Source organism: Anopheles gambiae, chromosome 2 (genome assembly GCF_943734735.2).
Source record: "Anopheles gambiae chromosome 2, idAnoGambNW_F1_1, whole genome shotgun sequence".
NCBI lineage: Eukaryota > Metazoa > Arthropoda > Insecta > Diptera > Culicidae > Anopheles > Anopheles gambiae.
The window spans coordinates 97,235,996-97,259,484 of record NC_064601.1 but is presented as its reverse complement, the minus strand read 5'-3'; the positions used below and the strand labels follow the sequence as shown (position 1 = coordinate 97,259,484).

Sequence of the window (23,489 nt, the reverse complement as noted above, 5' to 3'; positions counted from 1 at the left end):
TACGTCAAGGAAGTGGGTTTTCTTTGGAGAAAATGTTTGAATCACCAAAAAAAAAAAGAAAACCTAATGAAGGGACTGTAATCTTAATCGCTTTTTGTCGTTCTTTTTTTCTCTTTTTTTTATCAAAGACCAGTTTGTTTTTTTTTTCTTTTGCTATTTTCCCCTCTATCTTCTACTGTTTGTTTTTTTAGGGACAATTCCGATATAATGACCGTGCAAAAGTTTTTGATGAACCTATCAATTCAATTCCTTCTTGGGATGATGTTTTAAACTTTGTTAAAGAGTCTTGTAATAGCTTGTGCAGATGAAGATAACGAGATTATTATTATGTTTATTTGTAATTTAACTTTGATAAGGTACAAATGGTAATACATTGCCTTAAATTGTTAGGCGACTTCTTGTTTGTACACATTTAAAAAATATAATTTTTATACTATTACTAAGACAGAACACACTACAGACAGATTTACCTTTCTGTAAAATGAGATTCATAACAATGAAACACTTCACACATGCTGTGCCAAAAAAGACACCGTCCCAAAATTACACAAATTCCTTCGTGACGCACCTTTTTCTGCTTCCTCATTTCACGCTGATCACGGTCGGTGACAAAGGCAAAGTGTCACGTGATGCTTGATACAGCCCGCAAAGTCCTGTCTTTCCACTCCTACCAGCAAAATCGTACTGAAGACACGACTGTGACTGTGGTTGAAACATTGCCCAGCACAACACGTCGTGCTGGACGCGATATTTGTTCACCGCTTGAACCAACAAGGAAAAAAAACGCACCTACATCAAACCGATGACGATGATGATGGTGATGAAAATTTGCCACCCCATTTGCAGCATTCCGTCGCCAATTCCGTACCTCAGTACCTATGCCCGATGCAATCGCATGCCGAGGTGAGCTAGCTTATTTTCATCCTCCATCAAGACGACCGATCAGCTTGAAAGGAGGTTGAAGGAAGGAAGGAACCTTGGAAACGGTGGTGGACGGTGCTCCCGACCTGACAGCGCTGACTGATGATGCAGGAAAGAAGCAAACAAGGGCGTCACGCTCTCAAAGCCAAATACATACACATTAAATAATAAACCACAAGCACACCACGAGTGCGAGGTTTGGCGGTTGCGGGTTACGAGACAAAAACAATAATTTATAAATTCGTGTATAAAAATTCCCGCATCTCTTCAATGGAACCGTCCAACGAACGGTCTGCTGTGTCACCGTGGAAAATGGATTCTCTGTCTTGAGGTTGAGATGAAGCCTGTCTGTCGTTTGTTCGCAGTATGGCAAGGTGGTTGAGGGTTAAACAGTCACTCACGGGAAGCTAATTTTAGGTGAGATGATACCAGGTAGTCAGAGCAGTGTCATGTTTGAAGCTGAAGGATGGAAAAGGTGTCCAAAAACAATGACACGAAAAAACTGGCAGACGGGTGTAGCTCTCTCTGTTTGCTTACCTTTCATCGCAAAGGAATGTCTCAAAGCAAACGTTTTTTCTTCTCCCAGAGGAAGATTGTGGCAGAAGAGGAATGGGCAAACTGCCACGCTAAACCCTCAACTATCAATGTTGAAACTGCGATGAAAGATTGTGGGGCTTCTGGAAGCGTTCAAAATTGAGATGAATTTTGGTGATTTTGTGTGTGTGTGTGTGCGCGTTTGAGACGTAGAAACGCGTGGAAATGCACATCAGAGTGTGAAGAGGGCGGTAAAACGTTTGCTGCACGGTGCGTGGCTATAATTCACGGGTGGTTTGTAAACATTGGCAACGATGGAATTGGATGGTCTCTGCAAAGAAGAAGGCGCCCCCTCCTGTGCAAGAACGCCAGATAGTTCGGTTGAGGGTGGCACAAGTATAGATAAATTCCATCTCCCTTCCTTGATGGATGGATATTGTGCTGCGAGCGTTTCGGGGTTTTTCCCCCTTCAGTGAAAACATTTTCATTGCATTGCAGTCTAAGCTGATTGGAAGTGGAGCTGGGAAGCGGGAAGAAAATTGTTGCCATTTTCATATCCTCCCCCCCCCCCCCCAACACGTCCCCAACCTTTCCTCAGGCGTGATCTTGGCGCGTGTTTAGATGTTTCGAAACAAGCAAACCTTCGAACGCACCCGTTAGAGTCGTAAAGCGTGAAAGCGAAAGTGGATGTTTTGACTAGCGAGCGGTGTTGGAAAACTTGCCGAGGTAAACTTTTCCGGCGCGAGAGTTTTTTATGTGTGTGTGTGTGTGTGTGTTTTTTTGTATTATTCTCTTCTCTTTCCTCTTCACCTGCACTACTTAATGGGTAAAAGATGAAGAAAAGCAAATCCCGGAGCTGATGAAGCATTTATTTTCTTCCCTTCGCAGGTGATTTATCGATGTTTGCAAACAGTAAGCGGACGCCAGTTTTGAAGTGGTTTTTTTTCCTTTTGCTGGGCAGTATAATTTGAGAGGGAAAGAGATGAGAGCGGTAGCTGAAGAATTTGTAAGGACGTCAAACATCAAAGCTAGTGTGTGGGAGAAAAATGACAAATCAGTGTGCGCGTTCGGGCGGAGGCAAATCATCTGGTTTATGTTACCCGGGAATGGTGTGAAGTGACACACGGAGATAAAAGGAAGGAAAGGCGTAAATATCATAACATTGGTTGCAAGTACTAAGCATGTTAAAACTATCTATGAATAGGCCGAGCAGCATCTGGATGATGTGTGAGATAATAAAGAAGTTGTTTGTGTGTTTGTGGAACACTAGTAAGATGTTTGGTTGAGCATATATAAAGTGTTTTATAAATCGTAATAAAACATGCTAAATGCTATAACATGCTAGAAATATAAATATGGGTCCAATAGATTAATGCCATGGTGCAATAAAAGCTATGTAAACCTGGTCTTTAGTATCTTTTATATTGATGATCCTTGAAGGACACTGTTATTGCATAAATTTTATTCGCAATAGTTATGTGAGCTTTTGTAAGAGAGATTTGTTTTATGAAATAAATGTTGTTCTCTAATAGCAAATCATACCCGCTAGAAGAAATTCTTGTCTCTTTCATGTTTCCCAAATGCTACATGCCGCATGCAACTGCTGTAAAACCCTTTCCCTGGCCAATTTTACAAGCCATGTCATCAACATTTACACCAATATCGGGTTACAGTTCTTCTCTCATCGCTCACGAAACACAATACCAAAAATAAACTTTCAAATAAAAGCTCCACACCATCCCCACTTCTCACCTTTCGTTTGTGGTTAAATTTTGTGCAAATCTTTGTTGATGTTTGTGCTCTGGTGTGGCACGTTTGTAACCCTTTTACCATTACCCCCACTGCATCCAACACGGTGGTAGTAGCGTTTATACGATCGTAAATCGACTAGAACAACGTGCCAACCAAATAGCCGGCTAGGGAAGCAAAAAGCTGCAACGATTCCCACGTGGTTATAAACCTTTCGGTAATGTCGTTTTCCTTCGTATCGAAGCTTTTCCGTTGTTGTTTTTTGTTGCTGCTTCCACTGCCCTGTTTTACGCTAGACTGCCAGAAACCCTGAAGGAACAACTTTTTTTCCTGTCTTGTTCTCTTTCGTCAAGTTTGGGTCTTTTTTTATCTCGTTGCTGCAACATAAAAAGAGACGAGAAAAAAGTAACCAGCCCGGAAACTTCTCACTATAAAATGGAATAATAGAAGTGAGAACAAAAACATTCGTACCCTTCCTCAGACAGGGCCCACCGCAACCATATCCCCCCCCCCCCCCCGATACCATCCAAAACAACAAACGAACGGTTACCTTCCGTCACGGAGTCGTACGGAGCGCGCGCGTTGCAAAAGGCAAAGGCTTGAAGACCTGAACGCTTCAATTCGTACTTTAACGCCACCGTGGTACCGCCCGCCAGTACGATTCCCGGTTTGCTATGGGAAGCGACGTAGGTTTAAGCCGTCCGTCTGGTTTCGTTATTTGCGCGAGCATCCTTTCCTTCAAAATATTCCCTTTATGTGTGACGCTCGCTTGAACAACGGGGTTTGAAGACACCAAACATCGTCAGAAAAAAACAAACAGCACGGCCATGGGGTCGGATGTAGAAACTATCCTGACTGGGACGAATGTGGGTGTTGCTGGTTGGTGGTGCCGGTGATGTACAATATTGGAAAAACAAAGTTTGATCATGCATGAAAATTTCAGGAAACACGAGCCAAGGATATCGCTTTTCGCGCCGCTCCCGTTCTGCAGTTCCGAGCACAACCGTGGCGAGGCTCAATCCCGGTGACGGAGAAGCAGGCACGGTTTGTCTTGCTGAATGGTATGGAAATTTATATGCATGGTGGTTCCCCTTTTTGGTGGTGCTGCTACTACTACAGCATGTAGTTTACATATCTAGCGCGAACGCGGCCAGTCGACATTCGGTGTCGGTGCAACTGATGCTGTTCGCGGTGGTTTTGCCGTTCTTTTGAGCTTGCTGCTGCTCCTCCGTGGAAAGGGTGATAAGGTAAAGCGAAACAAATAGGCTAGATCGACGGTGCAGAGGTAGTGATGAAGCCCGGGAATAGTGTGTTGAATTTATTGAAGAATATTTGGAAGTAGAAAGAAGAAATACAAGCAAACATTTCTTCCGGGAGCAGTTTCAATGCTGACGTACAGATCGGAAATACTGATGGATATTTTATTCAGAAAAGGTAATTTATTTGAAGGTGCAATATCTTGAACGGAGAGTAGAAACTCAGAGTTGTATAAATAATTAATCATTGATAATAATCAAGGGAGATATCTAAAGCATCATATTGCTTTACATCGTCCTAATAGTATGCTAAAATGTTCTTTTATTTAGATGTGTTATTTTATTCCATACTTCTTGTCAAGAATGCAATTTATCCACTTTAGAACATTGTTTGTTGTTCGAGAAGATGTGGTTCACTTAATTTTTCAATCAAAGTAATGCTAAGCCTCTTCAAGGTATGACATTAGATAGTTAACGTTACACAAAAACAATCAATTATACAATTTTGATCATTTCCAAGCTAGAAAGTTCATTAAAACACAAACCAAAGCAGTCGCAAATGTCCGAAAAAAGAAGAAATTATGAAAACAGATTTCTCTTGCACAAAATACATCCACCATTAATCAAGCTGCAAATTCTCTTAGCAAAATTCGAAACAAAAACCAAACGCTCTGACATTCGCAAGCTCGCAAAAATAAAGCGAAATACAACAGAACCCTCATGACGCAACGGCATTACTAGACATCACTCACCCACATCGCCGTCACACGACCACTGTCACCCGTATGGCGTCCGATGCTTTGCAGTTAATTAATCTGCAGCGGATTCGCCTAATGAACAGAGTTTAATGTGGGATCAAGCAGTAAGCGCACGGTAGAAAGAAAGAAAGCAAGCCGAAAATGCTCCCTAAATCTCTTTGAACCTCGAGGCCACAAATAATGGCAACTCGCGTGCAGCGTAACGCATCATGTGCAGCCGCGACCAAAATTAGATCCGCGTGTGTGTATGCCGAACCGAGGTTGATAGGGTTCGTTGGCAGATCTGTACCATTTCTTTTTGTTTGTTCTTTCATTCCCTCACGTTTTATCCGCAAATGATGACATTTCGTGTGACACTCTTGTGCGTCCATTGGTGAATGGCTGGGTTCAATCTGTTGAATCTGCATGCACGTAACGAGACACGAGAGTTTCACCCGGTCCGATGTGAACCATTCAATGTGTGTCGTTGGGGTTTAAGGGTTGAAATAGAAGACCATGCAACAAGCTGACATGGTAATCCAACGATGTCCGTTGCCTCATGAGGATCGGCTGAATGGAAAGTGATCCTGACGTTGCCGGAGTCCGTTTCGGGTAAGGTATCAGTTTTGTCCTTTACCCTAATGCTCCTTTCCCCATTTCTCTCTCGGCGTCGTCAGCATGCCGACGAAATTGAAATATTAAAACTATTAAAACCATCCCCACCGTACAACGGCCGAACGACCGAAGCACCGGAGAACGGTAAAGCGATGAAGCAACAAATATAAATTACTTCTTACTTTAATTCCCTGCATTCCTCGCAGCCCAACTTCTGGGCGGCGGTTGTGAGCGAGCGTCGTCTGGAACGGCATCCCGGCAAGTCCGACACGACCAGACGGCGAACGGGAGCCTTACGGTCCGTTGTTCTGGCGAAGTTATCGTTTGCATTTTTACGCTCTGTTTCTAGCTACACTGGAGCGTCACACCGAAACACCGGTGTCGGTTTCTTCTCGGGGCTTTCGGGAAGCCAGTGCTATCGCATTCCAGTCAGCTTGAATTCCAACCACAAGATGTCTCGAGCAGGACCAAGGTTGGGCTGCAATTGCAAAGATGACTTTTTTATTTCACTCTCGCCCGGTGCCTGGCTCGCTTAATCGCTTCTTAAACGGTGTCCTTTTCCAGCCTGCAAGTGGATCAGTTACATTTTTTATTGCGCCCAAAGAAAGGCAGAGAGGCACTAAGATGGCAGTACAGTTTTGGAAGAAATTTGATAAATGTACAGCCGTCAGGTCTCTGTTTTGCCACAGCAAACCCAGGAGTGAAGAAATGGAAATGGAAATAAACTGCCTTTATCGATCGTTTCTGTACTGAATGGCTTGACTGATCATGACTCACTTAACAAGAACTCTTCTCTTTTGCCTTTACAGATACTTCTTTCGCATCCTACCCTGGACCGCAACGAACGCAGCCAAGATGAAGATGTCAAAACTCTCCAATCAGACCAACTCCCAGGACCCGCAGGCGGTGAACTCGCGCGTCTTCGTCGGCAACCTGAACACTTTCCAGTGCTCCAAGACGGACGTGGAGCGCATGTTTCAGCGCTACGGACGGTTGGCGGGTAAGTTCGCATTGAGTTTATTGTTTTACTGGCAATGTTTTATGGCAGTTGCCCCACTGCTTAAAGAGGAAACAGTAGCAAACTTCTTAAAGAGACTGGTCTGGGAGTGTGGAATATGAGCTCACAACTCGAAAATGCGTCATGCAACATTCAAGCCAATCAAGGGCATTAGCCTCGGTCAGCCCGTCTCATCCTAACTGGGTATGAAAAATCGATACACACATTTGTTTGCACCATGATGCCCGACAGCAGCATCACGGGAATGGCGGGAACGGGAATCCAAAATCAGTGAGAGGTCACAAACGTCAACCGACACTTGGCTCCGGCAGCCGCTCGTGCCATTTTGGAAGCCATTTATCGCATCAATAATTCTGTACCGTTTGATGTCCGGGCACGATGGTATCGCTTCGATTTTTTCCCTCTTTCCATGCGCTGTGCTCAAAAGTTGCAAAACCTATCGATCGTGATCCGTTTCCCGGAGCTGCAACGAAAGGGAAAAAAGCAGCATATAAACTACAAATGGGGTAATTGAATTTACAATAGTCTATTAGGAGAAGTTTCCCTGCTCCGTCTGGGAGGGGGAAACAAGAATGGCGGTGTCGTCTGCCAAGTCGACGATAAAACATCGCTGGGCAGATTGCTTCTCCGCACACAGAAATGAGAACAAATCGATGCCACTCGCCTCCAGACGGCTGCAGACTGGTTCCTTGTACCGGACATTGTACACATCGACGAGCCGGAACGTTCACGTTCTCGTGTGGATAAGAAAGTGGAAAATCGTCTTAAGAAACTTAATTGTAAGCTCCTTTCAGTAACCGTACACCCTGTCGACGGCCCGTGTCCCGTGTCAAAGTTCGTGAGCATCAAATGAATGTTATTCTGCTCCTTTGGCACTCTTCTCTTCCACTGTACTGGCTGTGGAAAACGAATCGCTGGACAGCGTTGATCTTTTTTTTGTGCTCTTTCTTTTCGTACCTTCGCTGCACTTGCATCAACTGCAAAATAACTTCTTTTGGTGTGGCGTAAGGGAAAAGGATGAGCGGCGCACAGGAATCAAACTACTATTAAAGTCCATTTTAAAGCATGGGGAAATCTATTTTCCAATCGTTTAACTGTAGAGTGCGGGAGCAAAATGAAAAAGAGTTAGAAAACATTTCGGAGTAGCATTGTCGAGCAGCACGATGGGAGGAAAATCGCAATCGTTTTATTGAAGTGAAAGTTTGATGTTGACCGTTTACCACAATTTGTAAATTTGTGAGCTCAAATCATTGAACCGATTTAGAGAGTTAGGGCGTCGTTTGTGTTGTAGTTTTGATCACATCAAGCTGTGGGAGATATTTTGGAATCAAACTTGTGTCCATCTTGGAACACAAAAGGTTTATATTTTGAGGTATTATATTGATTCAATGGTTTTTTTATGATCATTATAAAAGATTGAAATATTTTTGAATATTTTTTGTCTTTTTTATCTGCAAAGTTATATGTAATTTTAAAAAGTATTGTGTATTAAAGGCTCGTATGCTACATTTGACCTTAAAATTAGCAATTTCATGCCTTTTTATTTGTTATAATTTTTGGTCTCTAATTCCCAAAACGTCGCATTTTGTCACAGTTTTCAATGTTGTTGACAATGAATGCTCTTTAAACGTTTGCATCAAGCAGCAATATTAGTTTTAAACAATATTTCAATCAATTTTAAGTAAAATACAAATTTAAACTGCCAAAAATTGATGCCATATAACAAGAATTCATCTTTCAAACAGTATATTTTAATTGATTCATAATTTTCGCTTACAAAGAAAGATTTCAAAAAAAAAAAATCAATGTTATCCTATAAGTTATAAATTAAGCTTATTTTTGTTATAATAATCTCTTAAGAGTATATTACAAAATATCTCTTTTGAAATACAGTGAACCCTCTCTTATTTGACACCTCTCCAATTTGAAAAACCTCTCTTATTTGAACATTTAGCACAGTCCCTTGATTTCCAGTACATTTTTGTTCCTCTAATTTGGAAAACCTCTGAAATCTGTGTCCCTCTTATTTGTGTATGGTGTTGTCATGGTTATTGAATGATGTATGCTCAAATTGGCAATCCTGTTCGCAGTTTCCTATAGCAACAGTTAAGACTGCATACTAAATGATCTGTCTCTTTCTTGTTTGGACGGACCTTTCATTCACTTTCCACCTCTGTAATTTGAAAACCCCTCTTATTCGACAGTCCCATCGCCTCTCAAATAAGAGAGGGTTCACTGTATAATATATTTCAATAACTCGTTTTAAGTCGTCGTTCAACAATCCATTCACTTCAAGACAAACATGCAATCTTCACACAAAATTCCCTTTAACGCCACATTAACCTTCACCTGGGATTACATTGCCGCAGCAGCAATAACTTGCACACAAACACACTGTGTACACCTTGTGCACCTCGATGTTCGAGGATTCCAAACTAAATAGCTGCTAATTCTCCTACCTGCAGCACCATTAATACTCGCAAAACGCCTGGCCGCGACGTACACGCGCGAATTCACACCTTGTCAAACTGTCATGCACAATGCAGCGGAAATGGGAATGCAATTTCCTTCCTCCCAACCGTCCTGAATGTCCCATAGTCCTGTGCAGAGCAATGCTTCGACAGCGATGTGACTTCCAGGTTCTCCCGCCTCCCCACCACGATTGTAAATAAAAGTTTATTGCATGCTTTTAATTAGAAACTTTCTTAACAGTTTCTTTGCAGTGGATTGAAAACGGGTGTGCATGAGCGAGAGAGAGAGAGAGAGACTCGCTAATGGAAGTGCCGAGAAGGAAACTTTTCATTTTTCACGATTCACTTTGATACCCGCACTCGATTGCTCGACACGAGGGGTAGTGAACGCTTTGCTGTGTGATTTTTCGCCAACCAAACACAACAGCAAATGGATGAAATTGAAGGGAGCAAATGGAACTCGCATTGAAACTCACTGCACTACCACAGTCCATCGGATGTAGCTCGATTAGTACATTTTCCGCATCCACGTTACACCTTCTAGAGAGAAAAAAAAGACCAACACCACCTAACTCACCTTTTTGCAGAAAGTTTACGTCCGGAAATCACGATCATTACCGGTAGGTCGGTCGTTCCTGGTCGGTGCACCCAAACCTTCGAGGGCAATGTACGCTTCCGCAAGGTGAAGTTTTTTTTTGTGCGGCCCCGGGAAAAGAAACAGTAAAACTTCTTTTGCTAATTTCATGCTTCAGCGGCGTTAGAGACTCTTGTGCGCCCAAGCGCGTGTGTGTGTTCCATTCCCTTACAGCAAAACAGATGGCCAGTTGGGATGGGAGAAGAGAAGCGGCACAGTTTTACAAGTTTTATCAATTTTTAATATCACCACAACACACCATGCACAACCGTGGCACACCCTTTTTGCCGTGCTGCCGTGCTGAATTCCAACACTATTTTGATTGCCGTTTTGCGTCTGCAATGCGACGCCAGAATTGCAGACAAAGAAACCTCAGCGCCCGAAATTGTTGCTCGTTAGTTTTACCGATTCATCATCAACAACAAGCGCCGGGCGCTCCACTCCGTTCTCTGCCGGCACGTTTTTCACCCATGTCCACGCGCAATGATTGCGTCATTATCACTGCAGCACTCGGTGATTTTCCTGCCAGGCCTAACAATGACAAACAAAATCTCATCTAACGAGTGTGTGAGTGTGTTGGGGTGTGTGAGTGCTATGGATATATCAAAGCTGTACGGATAAAGAGGAACCCCACCATCATGGTAAGCTAATACAAAATAGAAAGCAAGCGAGCGGAGCGGGAAAAAAACTCGAGCGAATCAAACGCATTCCCAATACTTCATTCGGTGGATTTTTATCTCTGTGCCTTTAGAAAAAAATGCACCAACACTACACTAATGCTCCAAAACGGTACAGCTTCCATCCTTACAGCCTGGGCCTGGACGGACAGATTACAATTTTCCCGAACATCCACCTGCACCCCTTAAGGGCGTACAAAGCCCTACAGGGATGGAGGGAGAGAGAGAGAATGGGCCACCATGTCTGTCTGGTATCACTCCATGTGCAGTCGCCTGGTTTCCACTGGAGACGGATTGATGGATGGCTGGGAAACAATTCCCTCTTAACGAACGCATCGAGCCACATCCCTCGAGCGTTCGAACTAATGCCGCGTGCATCACTGCAACACACTCATTCGCTCGAACCATTGCCGGTGTGACTCCACTACCTTAAAAAAGAAGAACTCTTTTGGTGGATCGGATTGAGTGAATCTTTTTTTGTTGCTTTTATTTGCTTTCTAAATCCACTGCTCGGTGTACGGGCACAGATAGAAGGAGATTTGGTGCGCCATATAGAGAAGCGTGTATAGAAAAGCATGTACCCCAAACTCCCGTGGATGGGACTAAGCTGTCACTGGGACTTCAATGGGAGGCACACACAAAAAAATGGACAGTTGTAAAAAGGGTACCAATTTTTCAGTGATTAACTTGATATTCATGCGCGACGAGATGGAACGGTGGTTAGGCTAACAGGTGCCACCGAAACGCAATATTTGAGCTCGATTCAAAGTTTGATTTGATTAGGTCTTTTCAAAGGTGCAATGGTTCGTGATATGAGTTAAGGGTTTTTGGGTAGAGCAGGGATATTTGGAAGTCTCATTCTTAATCAAGACAATCATGAATTTTCAACTTGATCTTTCCTACTCATTTTAAATATATTTTTCATCCATAAAATAGTTACCAAAAAACACAAATTCTACTGCTTTTATCGTTCCTATTGCTGCTCTGTCTTTCATTGTTGCGATCGCAAGGGAATGATTCAGCTGCTCAGATTTTGCACTCCCATCCTTTCTTCAGCTTCAACTCCAAACGCTCTGGAATGTCCTGCCAACTGACAAGCGCCATTCAACTACACCGAAACTGTTGAAATTCCCAATGTCTGCACACGTGAAGCAGAGCAACAAAAAAAATCAAACTCCACAGTTGAATCCCTTGTGCAGCAGATAATCCTTTCTCTATTTCTGCCCATGCATGCGTGAATTATTCAGTCGATGAAATTGAGTTTTTTTCGTTTGATTCGGCGAACCGCTGCCATGTTCGGACTTTTTTATGCTCTTTTATAGACACACACACATACATGTGTTCAAAAATGTATCACTTTCCCGCGTGGTCGAACAGGAATCATGGCCACACGGGTTTCGGCGCCGATTTCGAGCAGCAGCCCACAGTTTGTAACTGGCAACGTTGGCCCGTTGCTTGATGGTGGAATTCTTTTGCAACAACGAATTCTTTTTCCACCACAGCAACTACTCTCACACACACACACACACACTGGGAGTGCTGGGGCGGGTGTTGTCCATTGCTCAATTTAAACCGTTCATCACAACAGTATCACATTGTGCTGCCGATCGTGCCGATGGACAGGTGAGACGCACAGGGCTTGTAAAGTGTGTAAAAAGTATTTTTTCCAACGCCACTTTCGAGTGAGGGTGGCTCATAAAAAATGTAAATCGCTTCCCCAGTGGATACAAATCATCGGAAAGTATTGTAGTGCGTGTGGGTGTGTGTGTGTGTGCATGAGCTTTTTTTCTGTATCGCGTCGGAAGGTAAAGCGAGAGTAATTGGGCGTAGTTTTGTTTCCTTTTTCTATCCATTATCATAATCTATCATCCGTTGGATTTATTTGTTAATTTTGTTGTATTTTTTCTCTCTCTTTGTTTGGCACATTCTGCTTTCTTGTACAGGAATTTCCATGCATAAAGGATACGCGTTTGTACAGTTCACTAATCCATTCGATGCCCGGAACGCTTGCCACGGTGAGGATGGACGAACGGTGCTGAGTCAAACTTTAGGTAAGTGGTTCAGTATGGTGTTTATTAAAATGATCAAGAGTTATTTGTATTTAAATAAAATAGTTCAACATATCGCTCGTTGATGGTAAACTACTAATGAATAAACGATACTACCATATACTAGCTAAAAATAACGTCGCCCTCGTTCGAGTCGCCATTAAAACTCTAAATCCAGCGCAAACAATGGTCGGTGATGGAACACAAATTGGACCAACTAAAAATGGATACATCATGTCACGATTGTTGCTGCCACACCTTCCACTGCCATACGGAACAGACACACACAAACACACACACAGTTGCAAGCCTTTTCCGTGCCCATCATCAATCATGGGCTGGAAAATGATAAAAAGCTGGAAAACTTTCGCTGTCATGTCATACATAAATTATTTTCTTCTCCATCAAATAACGCAAAACTAACTCGCCCACGGAGAGCGGGGTGCAGGAAAATGTGCGTGCCACTGCCCTGAGTGGCAGTGTTTTTGCGAAAAAAAAACCCTTTTCTGGTGCGTGTGTGGGACAGCATGACAGGGACAGAGGCAAAGCGTTTTGGAGCACCCCGAAGGCGCAACTATCTAAGCTACGCTACGGAGTTGGCATGTGTTTGGCCATTTCCTGTTGGAACTGGTGCCTGGTCGTCGTAATCGAAAACGAGGACACAGCGATAGCGGGAATGAATTTCATTTCCACAGCCAAGTCCACCGTATAAGTTCTTCCTTCCTGGCTGTTTTGTTTGCTTTAATTTATGACGTTTGAAGTACGCTCCGAAGGTCCCAGCAGACTGGTTCCGGTTTGTGCGTTTCACTGTGTATTGGAAGAGCCATTCCGAGCCTTGATATGAGCGTACGTCAAAGCTACACGATCTTAAAATAATGTTGTGACAACATTAAGCAAACGGCATCATTTATTTATAGCAGGTTGGAATTTAACGATGATTGAAAAATGCATTTTCATGTTTGCTTGGCTTGGCCGTTCCCGTTCTAGCACGTTTCACCGCACAAACCAAATGCGGCTCCGGCTAATCTCGTGCCCTGGTTGCAATATAAATCAAACCGCACGACACACCATTGTTGCAATAAAATTAAATACCGCAGAAAACATTGAAACATTCGCAGCTGCTGCCACCGATCATGGTTGATTTTATTTCTTTGCCAGCTAAACACCAAACAGCTGATACGCCGCTCTGCTGGTTGTGTGTAGCTAAAACCGTTCCCGGTATTGTTGCTGTTGGATTAGCTTCGGCAATTAAAAATAAAATTCTAACAAGATTGCATCAACTGTCAAGGAACGCTTGCTTGTTTATTTATAATATGCTTTAATTGTGCTCCTTGCGGCGGTAAACGTGTGATGTGAGCAGCGAATGTGTGCTATTCGTAGGCAAAAAGCACTCCAGGTCGGCGATCGATCTATTGCCGTTTTAATGATGCATCAGCGAAAAGGCATGGCTGTCATAAAGCTGCAACATTTGCATTTTCCATTCGATTTCGTCCAAAGTGACGGGCTGCAGGTGGCAGCTCAGCTCGTGCGATAGCTGTCCAAACGTCTCAAATGGATAAAATTATTAAGCAATTAAATGCTACCCTTCGCATCGCGTTGGTCGGATCAAACCAACATACACACTCCACGAAGCAGCAGCAGAAGTATCAGATTTTTGGGGAGGATGGAAATGTTCTAATTTTAAAGTGTCACCAGTCACCGCGTGTTGTGCCGAGATCATCTCGTCCACGTAAGTGAGAAAATGATCGGTATCGCTTAGCCCTTGCACATTAGCCCAGAGTATTGCTCTACCGGAGCGGGTATAGGAGCTGTAAGGAAGGGGAAAAAATGGACACGAAAATCAGATGGATTCGTAATGGTGCTTGCACAACGCGTTCGCGAGCGTTTATTGCCACGGTCGTAAAAGTGCCACCGGTGCGTGGAATAGCGCGTTTGCTTTGAAACATGAATGATTGACAGGTGGAAAATTATAGCCAAGGTGGAAGGTGTTGATGATGATGCTGATTCAGGCAGGAAAATTGTATCCGAGCTGTAGTGCAAAAGCGGCAAAAGAGCAAGAGTATAAATGGGCAAACAAAACGCTACCGAACACAAAATGAAGCGGTCTTTTATGTAGGTTAAATGTTAAAAGAAGCACGCTTGAATGGTTTGTTCAGGCCTTTCTGTTCGGATGCTAAGTGTCTTACTACCGAGCTCCTCAAGATCAACTTCTCAGCAACTCCTCCTCAACTCCTTCGTTCACAAGGCACCATCAATTAAAATTCACTGAGAACATTTTCAAACATTAGCCACTCGAATTAATTTATTTAGCTTTCTTATCAACATCATTTTCACTAAATCCTTCCCAAACATACACCCCGCTTGCGACCAAAGCATACGTTTCAGCAGCTAATCCCTCCGCTAGACAAGGTTTTCGTGCCGCCGCTCTTTCACCTTTAGCTTGTCTGATTCGCACTAGAAACGATAATTCTAAGAAAAACGCAACCGGAACGGTCGATGACACACCGAACCACCCCAGCCCTATAATCACCCTGTCGGCACGTGAGTTTAAAACCGCACGTACAGCACACCACAAGACCGTGCCGCTGATCTGGTTTGTTGCGGTGATTTTTTTGTTTTGTTAAATCTTCGTGTCTTTCCGATTCTGCAGACAATTCTTCCCGCCGTGCGTGTGGGCGGAAACGTTCTGAGTGGCCTTCCGTACACGGGTCTGACATTAATAAAGTGGCCAGAGGATCAGTGGAACCGACAAAACAAAAAAATTAGAGCGCGGTGGTCGATAAAAATAGTTGTTACGATCGTGGGCAAATTTATTTTTCATGTACGTAATGCTTTGCCAGCATTCCGCCAGCAGCAGCAGCAGCACCATCACCGCTCTGGGAAGCAAGGCCAGCCATTTCGTAGAATCAAGACATCGAAGCATGAAAATATCATATGTTACAATGCGATGATGATGATGAGAAAAATGCCTCACCCTAGCACACCACCGCACTTGACGTCACGTCACGCCAGGCCGCACCAACCAGCCAGCTAACCAACACGCTTGTTCATTGTTTGCGAAATGATGCAGGCATGACAATTGAACTAATTATAATTAGCGAAAACCTCGCTTGTTAGTGAACTATCTGTCGCTCCGGCCCATACAAGGTCCTTTCTGTCGAGGGGGGGGGGGGGAAAGGGTGCAAGGGAGCTAACGGGGAGGGGGGCTTCATAACTTTGCCCATCGCTCGCCAACGGCAGGATGGCTGTGGGCCAACGGGGCCCTCTGCGGGCGGTCGGATCGCGACAAATGCAGCGAGCCGTGGTGGAAACACTAAAATTAACCTCCCAAAAATGTCGCACGTCTGGTGGCGCTGCATTGATGATGCTGCCTGCCCCTCATTAACATTCTTTGTGCTTTGGTACCGTTTTTTTTTTTTGAATCGCATTTTGACGGCTGTCTCTTTCGCACTCAAATGGTTTTTTTTGTTGTTTTTAATGTTTTTTTACAGATGTGAATATGGTCGCGGAACCAAAACCACATCAAACCGGTCGGAAACGGCAAAACAAATCCAAAACCGGAAACGATTGGTAAGTAAGAGGAGTTTTGTGTTCTTTTAAGGGTTAACACTCGGAAGAGACACATATTTAGCATTTTTTTTTTATTTTTTTTCTTTTTTTTGTTACAAGTTGTAAAAACAAGAAAATATTAAAAAATCACAGAAAAGTTTAAAATAAAAAATAAAGCTTTTCCAATATTAAATAAAAACATAGAACTAGTGGCAGCGCGTACAAAATAAATGCCAAACGTATAGAAACATCACTAAACAGAAAAATAGAAATAGACAGAATAAAAACATTTAAAAGTAAATTGATATAATTAAAATAAAAACAACAAAACAGAAAATATTAATACAGAAAGTAAACTAAAGGAAAATGTTGAAAAGAAGAACATTATTTTTTTACCAATGAGATGAATAACATTGAAAAGTAATTACAAAATTACAGTTACAACCAAAAAGTCATAACGATAACATTTTAATTTGTCCACAGATATAACACATCATTTCATATTTTCAAATTCATCCATTAAAATACCCCTACTAATCCTTACCATGTTTTTCCATCTTTCTTTTACAGGGACTACTACTACGACAGGTAAGTAAGGCTGGAGGGATGCAACAGTCAGAGGTCACCAAACGAGCATTAGCAAACATGATCACCACCAGCTGTTCCGAGCTTCATCACTCATTCACTCATTTAACTGACGGTTTAACTGTTTCCGCTACCGTCAAGCCCTTCCTGCCACGCCAAGCGGCATGCACACTGTACACATGATTTAACTAATTGGCTGCCTTTTTATGATGCGTGATGCTGCTACACGCAAGCCAATTCCGTTCGCCCATTTCCAGCAGCTGGCTGCCGCTGTGTACCAGCCGGGTCGGTCTTATCTTTAGATGTTTGAAAACAGCAGCAGCAGCACCACCACCACCAGAAAACAAGCTGTTAGAGAGACTGAGAGAGAAAAAAAAACTTTGGCAACACTTTCACCATCGCGCTTAATCGCGCGTCGACAGCGGAAACACTAACCCGGCAACCCGGAAAATCATTAACGCCTTGCGATGCTGGAGGCTGGCCATTAAGGGGGGGGGGGGGGGGGGGGAGGTGGCCACGAGTGTGAAAGAACGAATGTTGAACAAGCGGGAGCATTTATGAGATGAGTTATCCACCCCACTTTCTTCGCCATAATAACGGGCTGTGCTGTAGAGAAAAATGGGCGAAAAATGATGCCGTTAAAGGTTCAAATTTTAAGCCGTTTGCTCGGGTGACTGTGAGGGCCAGCAGTGTGGAGAGAGAGAGTTTCCTGAAACCATTTCCCATGCCCTATGCTCACTTATCTGTAGCTGAATCGCTACACCGTTTGCATCTCTTTCTCTCCGCTCTGAACAAGAAATGCAATGAATTTTGAACAGTTTGAAAACACAGCTTTTTTGTGTGTGAATGTGTTGAAAGTGTAATGGGAAAGATGTAAGATCCAGCGGGCAAAGGGGAAAAAACGATTAACGCATCCACCACCACCGCAAGGGTGTTCTGCAACCTTGAATGTAGCAAAAATATTAGCCAATTTCACTGTTGTACAGACTTTCCCCGGGGGTAATGGGAAGGTCATAACCGTCTGTGTGGATAGTTTATTTTTTGCATCTCACTTGGAGACCCCTTTCGAACAAAAAAAGAAACGAGGGGCCAAACCACTCGGGGACGCTGGCGATGGTGGTCGAAAATCCCACTAGCCCAAAGTCTGCACGACCATCCAAACCGAGGTCCGAGGACCTTTTTCAACCGCCCTTGTACGATGAGCTAAAACGAAAGTTTAATCTTTTTATTGCACGCCGGTCATTTTACTCAACCATTCATATTCATCGTCGGAAACGAGTTCGGACGAACGAAACGGCTGCGCGTGGAAGCTAGGGTTTAACAACAAAAAAAAATGAGAGAAGCAAACAGCATCACTCATGATTGTTGAAGCTCGTACGCTCGGGTTTTTTTTGCTTGCTTCCTTCCTGCTTGTGAGCGTAACTTTACGCTGACCCTCATTGAGGTTGGTGGGTATTAAGTGAGCAAACATTCTGCTCCCACACCGCTGCAAAACCACATTGTTTACCAGCGTACGTAAATCGCCGTAGCGCAACTACTGCTGCAATCTGTTTCCATGGGATGGCGCTAGCGTCATACAGAGCCTGCAGTCTCTAATGCAGCAGAGCTTTGCAGCGAGGGGTTTTTTCTCTTTCTCGTTGCTGCACACCCAATCCTTCTAGCCTGAAGTTAATCTTTGCGGTTATTAAAGCTTAAGCAAGTGTTTTTCATTCACTTTGCCGTCCGCTGGAGGTTAGAGGTGGTTGACCACCGAAAGCGAGGGGTTTCCGTGAGCTGAAGTTGTACACCATCGACTGCGAATGGGTAGTTTATGAGAGGGGTTTTAAGCGTGTAGCTGAGCCCTAGTGTGTCGGTCACGATTGTATGACTTTGGGAGTAACTTTACAATCACGTTACGCTAATTATCTGTCTTTTCTTTTTCGACTGTGTTAGTTTTAATGAAGCGATTATTGCAGTAGTGGTTATTTTTCCAATTAGTGTACCAATAGTGAATGCACTTGAGAATAAGCTAACAAGACTTTTTGTCTTAATACAGCAAAGTTTTAGAGAAAGTGATGTAACTGAATGAATATACTGCTAGTGCATTGATTTTAGAAGCACCCTTGTATGCTTCCACATTAATGTCATGTATTGCATAATACCTTTTAATTTCTTAAGTATGATTTTCAACACTCTAAAGGTCTGTTATCACTTTTTTAACTGGGATTTCTTGATACAAGGTTTGCTAGTCATTTTTGAATGTGCACATCATTATTCTCCACTTCCAAGATGTTCTTGAACAGCTGTCAAATGATCTATTTGCATCAAAATACAATTTCTGTTCTTACATATGATTTTCAACATACTACAAATAACTGTCAACTTAATCCTTCTTGAGACGTGTTGAAAATCATGTGGAAAAACTGAGACATTACAGGATTTTCCCAGTCAGTTTCGAATGTAAACGTTGTTATTCACCGCGTGCTAGATGTTAATCCACATCAATCTGATGTTTAATTTCTATATTCAATTATTTATTTTTTTCAGCATGATTTTGAGCACGTCTCAAGCTGGATTGAGTTTGACAGTTCTTTTTTATGTGTTGAAAATCATGTGTAAGAATTGAAATTTCATTTCGAAGCAAATAAACCATTGGATACCTGTTGAAAAACTTGGATACGGTGAATAATTATGTACACAATCGAAAGTGACTTGGTGAACCCTGTGTTGCGATGTAAATACAACATTTAACAGCTGATAAAATATATATAGCAAGCAATGAAAAATGTTGTAGATAGTCGAAATTGACTCGGTAAACTCTGTACTAATTTTGAAAATATAATACAAATCTTAATAATATGTGGCTTCATACCCATTTATTGTTGAAAATCATACTGAAGAAATTTAAAATAATTGGGACGAAAATGTAACATGAGATTGATCTAGAATAAACATCTTGAACGCGGCGATTATCAACGTTTACATTGGAAAACTATTTGGAACCCCCTGTATAAACTTTGAATAGAATGTGGAACTTCATCGTTTATGATTGTTCCAGTAGAATTCTGCATTTTATTGAACCAAAACGTCAAATCATGATTTGAGATGTCTAGTTTTTGTTTAATTTTCTTTCTTCCTTGTTTTTTCAAGTTTGCTGTGTCAACAGGCACTTCCTTTTGCTTTATATTATTTATTTACTTATATATTTATTTATTTACAGTGAACCCTCTCTTATTTGAGAGGCGATGGGACTGTCGAATAAAAGGGGTTTTCAAATTACAGAGGTTGAAAGTGAATGAAAGGGCCATACAAGACAAGAAAGAGACAGAACATTTAGTATGCAGCCTTAACTGTTGCTATAGGACACTGCGAACAGAATCGCTAATTTGAGTATACATCATTCGATAACCATGGCAACACCATACTCAAATAAGAGGGACACAGATTTCAGAGGTTTTCCAAATTAGAGGAACAAAAATGTACTGGAAATCAAGGGACTGTGCAAAATGTTCAAATAAGAGAGGTTTTTCAAATTGGAGAGGTGTCAAATAAGAGAGGGTTCACTGTATTTATTTGTTTTAATTTGAAATTTATTACGCTTTTCTTTGCCTGTATCAATTGATTGATTTTCATTTCTCCATTTAACGCTCTGCAATACCTTTTTATCGTAATCCTTACCATGCATCCTTACACTCGGTCATATATTTTAATTATTCACGTTCAATTTCATTACATCGCATCGACGATCTATCGACGTGCTTGACTCGACTTGACTTCCTGCTTCAAAAAAAAACGCACACTTTTCCACGTCTCGGCTCGGTCATTTTTCTTCCAAATCGACTGGATCGACCGGCGTAATGAGCGTGCATGAGGATGAGTCCTTAATAGCGGGGTTGTAGAAGCCAACAAGCGAAAAACCACCCCACCCTTCGAAAGCCAAAGTTTATTTATTTTCATTGCGCTCCACCATTGAATGGCGTTTCCGGGACGTGACAGGCACACACACAAACACACACTTAGTTACTCACTTGCATGGGCAGCAAGGGTGTGAGAAGTGAAAGTTTGAAGGTTAAGTAAATCTACAAACAAATTACATTTTCCCCGCTTTTGCTTTGCTATTCCAATGCTTTCTTCTTTTGCGTGCGTTGCGCTAACCGCATACCGAATGGAAGAAAGAGCGCACGAGAGAGGACGAATGCGCCGGTTAGCGTATCGGGCAAGTCGGAAAGATAAACAATCAATTATTTATGAAACAAAGGCGAACAAATGCCTTCTCCCCCCCCCCCCTGCGACGTGGCATTGTTCCGAAATCGATCGACTTCAACGACCGCATACTGGGGGGGAAGTCGAGCTTGTGCCATTGCCGATTCCTGCTGCGAAAGGAAATGGAGACTTTGCGAGAGCATAGCAATGTTCGTTGCTGTTTTTTTGTTTTCATCCACTGGCATGTTTCTTTGTTTTTCGATCAAAATCAAAATCCATCTCCGAGCCGATGATGGCAATTTCAACAGCAACAAGCGTTTGGTGCTTATTTACTTTTTGCCATTTTTTTTTCTTCTCTTGCTGCAAAAGAAACAAACGACCTTCCGGGATGTGCCCCGCGTAACGATTGGCCGCGATAACGATAGATTTCACCAGCGGGATAAGCTTCCTCCCTGTACTGTTTTTTTTTTGTGTGCCGTTCCTCTCCGCCTTGCGCTTTCGTTCATAAATAAGTGAAATAACCCAATAAATCTTCTAATGTAATCTTTTAATAATGTTGATTTTAAAATTTATGAGGTTTAGCCCGGGCCCGGGTGGTTCGGCTTCGGTGCGGGCGGAGGCCAAAGCGTAAAGGTCGCGGGGTTTCGAGGTTGGGTAGAACCGCCGAATGTCAACGGCGGCGGCGGCCGGTTGGTTGGTGCTGGGTGAAAGTCATTTATATTTTCCAGCCCCGGCGCTTGGGAGGATGAATTTTTCATTAATCTCGCGCATTGGAATAGTATTGAATGAAGGGAGTAGAAGGAAGGGGAGAGTGGTGAAGAAGCTTCTCTGAAAGAGGTGATGAAAATCGAACCGTTTTTAACGTGGCACAGATTTGCTGTAATGGATCGAATTTTTGTGTTGATTTAATCAGCTGAGAGATCAAAAATCTGGTTGTAATAAAAAGGAAGGAAATAATAAATAAAAACAACAGTTGTTCTAGTTCTGATTAGACACTCGGTTGGGCTTCTTGAAGAACCAAACATTACAGACAAACCATCTGATGTACCCCTTAGTAGATGACATTCGTCGTAAGTGTCAATTTTATTAAGCTGCGATTGATCCTATTCTTTCGATTCCCAATCATATGATGATAAGATACAAAATAACTTCTTGAGTTAAGTTCCAAAGCAGCAAATAGAACTACCCCCAAAATCAATACCCAAATATCAATTCACCTGTTTGGACGATTCGTGATGATGTTACACTTTTATCGCTCTTTCAATGGTGTCACGCATCAATGAGGACCCCGTGGCTCGACGTGCTTCCTTAATTTACGTAAGCCATAAGGAAATGGCCCACTTTTTTTCGTTCCTTTTTTTCGTTGCCCTCCCCCCCCCCATTGTGCCATTTTGCCTTCTTAATCCACTTTCCCGCTTAGTCACTGTTTGGTTGGGTGAATGGTTTTCGTCGCTATCCCGAGTCGATTTCGCCCAACTCCTTGTGGCTTCCAAACCAGTTTTCCAGACAGATCACCTTCACCTTTCCCGGAATTTACCGGCACACCATCAAAGACTTTCCCTGTTTTCCCAAGCCCCTTTGATAGTCGTCGTCGTTCTTTTTCGCTCGTCGCATGACGCGTGTCGTATCGTGACAAGAAGTCGTTTCTGCTATTTTTCAATCTATTAACCACCGTCACCTTCCGTCTGTGTTTGTTTGCCTGCTCTCTGCCTTCCCAGTCCGATGCGCATTAATTCGCTCGCTTGCCCCCAGGGGGAAAACGGACTCGGGGAATGGAAATCCATCGAAACAGATCCACACCACTCCGCCGCCGTACTCGCCTACTCCCTCGGCAGAAGTTTATCATGCTATCATAATCAATTAATATCCAGTTTGTCTTGGCTTCACCAGGCTTCTGCCGGCATTCAGTATCGCCGCAGGACACGCTCTTGTGCTGCATATTTTACGGCGAAAGAAAGCGAAACGAAGTAGGCTTTTTTCTTGCTCTACCACCCCAAAGCCGACGACCATATGGTATCGATTCCACGGGATGGAATCCTTCCTGTGTCTGTCTTGGGTCTCGTGTGTTGGAATTTGTGCCGGAATGGGGCTTAGCGTCAAGACATTGAATGAAGTTAACCTGCTGGTGCTGCTCCAGCTGCTTTGTCTGTCTTGTGGGCTTTTCGGCGACGGCAAAATGAGCCCATATCACGCCATGAGTTGGCACGTTCAAATTGTGCGCCCGTATTAACTTTTCGGCTCTCTTTATCGACTCCCAGAAGCCATCACTCAAAGGGCGGCGAGATGGGTGTTAGCGGGGGAAGCGAAAACACCTAGAAGAATGGCATAAGCTGTTGAATAAAAAGGCAAAATATCTATTCCACCTTCACACATGCGAACCATGCGGAGCTCCGGTGATCCGGAACCTTTGAGCCATCGCCGCCCTGCTGTGAAGATGAAAAATTAACCTTGTAGCTCAAAAGGAGGGAAAAAGGTATGCTTTTGGGGCGTCCGGGGGAAGTGTAGCATGAGTT

General features: G+C 43.0%; 1 protein-coding gene across 2 annotated transcripts in view; it reads left to right on the top strand.

The window, feature by feature from the left end:
- The window catches only part of LOC5667128 (uncharacterized), a 74,579-nt gene that overhangs the window by 29,359 nt on the left and 21,731 nt on the right, over positions 1-23,489 (top strand). For both annotated transcript variants that reach the window (XM_061644630.1, XM_061644631.1), the window contains exons 2-5: positions 6,622-6,812; positions 12,556-12,663; positions 16,152-16,230; positions 16,780-16,797. In XM_061644630.1, coding sequence (XP_061500614.1) covers positions 6,668-6,812; positions 12,556-12,663; positions 16,152-16,230; positions 16,780-16,797 — 350 coding nt within the window. In that variant the 5' untranslated portion in view covers positions 6,622-6,667. The remainder of the gene's footprint in view (positions 1-6,621; positions 6,813-12,555; positions 12,664-16,151; positions 16,231-16,779; positions 16,798-23,489) is intronic.